At 31.5% G+C, this 3307-nt stretch overlaps 1 protein-coding gene across 1 annotated transcript in view; it reads right to left on the bottom strand.

Moving 5' to 3' along the window:
* Window positions 1–2956, bottom strand: part of LOC137637204 (protein kinase C-binding protein NELL2-like) — a 6810-nt gene extending 3854 nt beyond the window's left edge. Inside the window, exons 1-3 of the mRNA XM_068369467.1 lie at window positions 2898–2956; window positions 2183–2299; window positions 605–727 (exon numbers count right to left, since the gene is read on the bottom strand). Coding sequence (XP_068225568.1) covers window positions 605–727; window positions 2183–2299; window positions 2898–2928 — 271 coding nt within the window. The 5' untranslated portion in view covers window positions 2929–2956. The remainder of the gene's footprint in view (window positions 1–604; window positions 728–2182; window positions 2300–2897) is intronic.
* Between the last annotated feature and the right edge of the window lie 351 nt (window positions 2957–3307).

Here is a 3307-nt window from a genome sequence, read left to right as displayed (position 1 = left end):
AATATTTCTTGCATATCTGCCTAACTGTAAAAATCTGATTCATACAACCCCTACCTCTTCTAAAACCACCCTGTACTTCCAAGATTGCATTCTCTGTTTTATCCTTAATCCTATTAATCTTTACTCTACCATACACTTTTCTAACTACACTCAACAAACTAATACCTCTTGAATTACAACACTCATGCACATCTCCCTTACCCTTATATAGTGGTACAATACATGCACAAACCCAATCTACTGGTACCATTGACAACACAAAACACATATTAAACAATCTCACCAACCATTCAAGTACAGTCACACCCCCTTCCTTCAACATCTCAGCTTTCACACCATCCATACCAGATGCTTTTCCTACTCTCGTTTCATCTAGTGCTCTCCTCACTTCCTCTATTGTAATCTCTCTCTCATTCTCATCTCCCATCACTGGCACCTCAACACCTGGAACAGCAATTATATCTGCCTCCCTATCATCCTCAACATTCAGCAAACTTTCATACACAATATATATATTGTTGTTATTTTTCTATCATTCTTCTTTTTCTTATTAATCTAACAAAACATATTCCGGGGCCTAAGGATTTTATTGTTGTGTCCTTACCACAGGAGGTTCTTCCATCTCCCTGGAAACGTTTGTTGCAGGAGCAGCTGTAACTCCCAATGCTATTCTTGCATGTTGCATTGGGGACACAGTCGTCTTTGCCTTCAGCACACTCATCAACGTCTATTGAGGAGGAAAAGAAGGATTGAATTCTTTAGAGAAAAGCAATCTTTGCAATCATAATATTCTGCATCCATTAAATTGAATGAAATTCTTTCCATGAATCAGATGAATTGTATATTCCTCAAAATATATCTTTGACAAGGATTGCAACAAATACTATATGAAAAAAAATTACTATATTATAACATAGTTTGTAGAATATTTATGGACACAAAAATAAAACACTATATTCAATTTGACAAATAAGAAAGAATAAATGTGTACAATATTTAAATCGAGTTAATTAGTAGATTTTTACCATGAAAATGGTAAGTAATGACTAAAGATGAGGAAATGACCATAACAGATAGATGATAAAAATCTACAAGAAAATAAGAATTACCAATGGGTTAGCACGTGTAAAGATATTGGGAGTTAAATGGCAGGACAGGATTAGAAATGAAACTATAAGAGAGATTACTCGAGATCATGGTGAGGGGCTGATGGAGTTAGTTTGGTCATGCTCTTGTCACTCCTCAAGAGAGATTAGTTCACCAAACAATCAACTGGGCTCCACAACGCACTAGAAGAGTTAGAAGCCCAGGCCTACATGGCTTAGGACTATGAAGCATGAAGTAAGAGAGGACGATTAAAGAAGCATTGATTGAAAAGCTCAAGTTAGAAATGACTGGTGAAATCTAACTAAGGCCTTTTCTTTCAATAGGCGAAAGAGGAGATGATTATATAAATATATATATATGTATATATATACATATATATATACATATATATATATATATATATATATATATATATATATATATATATATATATATATATATATATATATATACATTACACATACATATATATATATATATATATATATATATATATATATATATATATATATATATATATATATATATATATATATATATATATATATATATATATATATATATATATATATACATACATACATATATATATATATATATATATATATATATATATATATATATATATATATATATATATATATATATATATATATACATACATACATACATACATACATACATACATAGATGTATGCATGGGAAATCAAATTGCCATAAGAAAAGGTAGTGAAAATCTGAAAGTGAATGTAAACAAAAGAAGTAGTAGTCTTCATGGAGAATTTAGATTGATGTTCAGTCCTAGAAAAATTTAGTAATCATATTAAACAGGATGAAAATATAACATCAATAATATTTAAAAAGGAAATGTGAAAATGATGTATAAAAAATAAACAGAAAACAGAAACAGTTCCAAAATAAATAAAGGAAATAGAACACAGAAAGAGTGAAACAATGGCAAATTAAAAAGAGCTATGAACAAAATCAATCCTATATCAAGGTTAGAATAATCTACTGATGTAAATGAACATAGTTCTCTGGAAAGGAAAACATAAATTTGTATAATGTGTCTTACCTTTACATTCTGAACCATCTAAGGTGAATCCAGAAGGACAAGAACAGGTGAAGCTGAACAGGGTATTCTTGCAGATGCCAAAGCTGCCGCAGACGAGACTTTCTTCTGAGCACTCATCTGGTATAAGAAAATATTACCCTGACTGATGTGACACTAAATTAGATATGCAGCTAATACGACTATTTCAATATTATTTCAATTTGGTATATAAATTAATAGAAACAAAGGGTATTTTTTCTAGAAATTAGGGAAGCCCAAGTTTTAAATTATTATATCAATTTTCATTTTCTGAAGGTTCTATTTATTTCTTTGATTTCATCTCTATTTTCAGGTAAATATTGTGATATATAATACAATAATAAGAGAACAGTTAACGTATGATCAGAAACGTGGGTTCAAAGACGAAACTAGTGAGCAAAGCTTCAGAGAGGAGATTTCTGAAGCCGATTATGGAATATTACTGCTTCAAAGATTAGAAAATGGTAAAATAAGAAAAATTAAAGCAGAGTATTGCTTATAGAAGTGATAAGACTCTAATGACTGAGATGGTGTCCCCCCATGCTAAGGATGGATGGTGGAATATAAGAGAGGAGGTCATTGGAGGATCCTGTTAAGAGTATGGATTTAGATAGAGAGGAAGGCAGAGTACTAGATTAGCGAATTAAAGTAAAGGAAGATATTGAGAGATCAATGCTACAAGTGTCTATTAACTGACCTTTTCGTGCCAAAGAGATAACTTCAGACATCTCCTCGTGAAAAGACTTGATCTCTTGATTGGCTGTGGTGAAGAAAATAATCCCTTGAACAGCATAGTGTAAGAGTAGTTATGGCTCTACTGTGCCACTTAATTAAGAAAGAATTGAACAAGAACGGACAGAGCAAATATATTGAGGATATTGATCAGAAAAGTAATGACCAATCATTCCAGGTTGTGCAATTATAACGATGTCATTTCAATCTCCTTTGAACTATAAATTTGGAAAATCGCTTATCACTAATTGAAAAGATCTTACCTTCTGCAGATACATTAATCAAGTGTTGCAAGTCTTCCACTCTGAGACACTGTCCGGTCTCTCGGATGAGCCCTAAGGTAGATAAGGAGATTAAATGCAAGACCTTTTTAAC

This window comes from Palaemon carinicauda, unplaced genomic scaffold (assembly GCF_036898095.1).
Source record: "Palaemon carinicauda isolate YSFRI2023 unplaced genomic scaffold, ASM3689809v2 scaffold58, whole genome shotgun sequence".
Taxonomy (NCBI): domain Eukaryota; kingdom Metazoa; phylum Arthropoda; class Malacostraca; order Decapoda; family Palaemonidae; genus Palaemon; species Palaemon carinicauda.
Note: the sequence above shows the minus strand (reverse complement) of the source record. Positions and strands in the feature narration are given on the sequence as shown.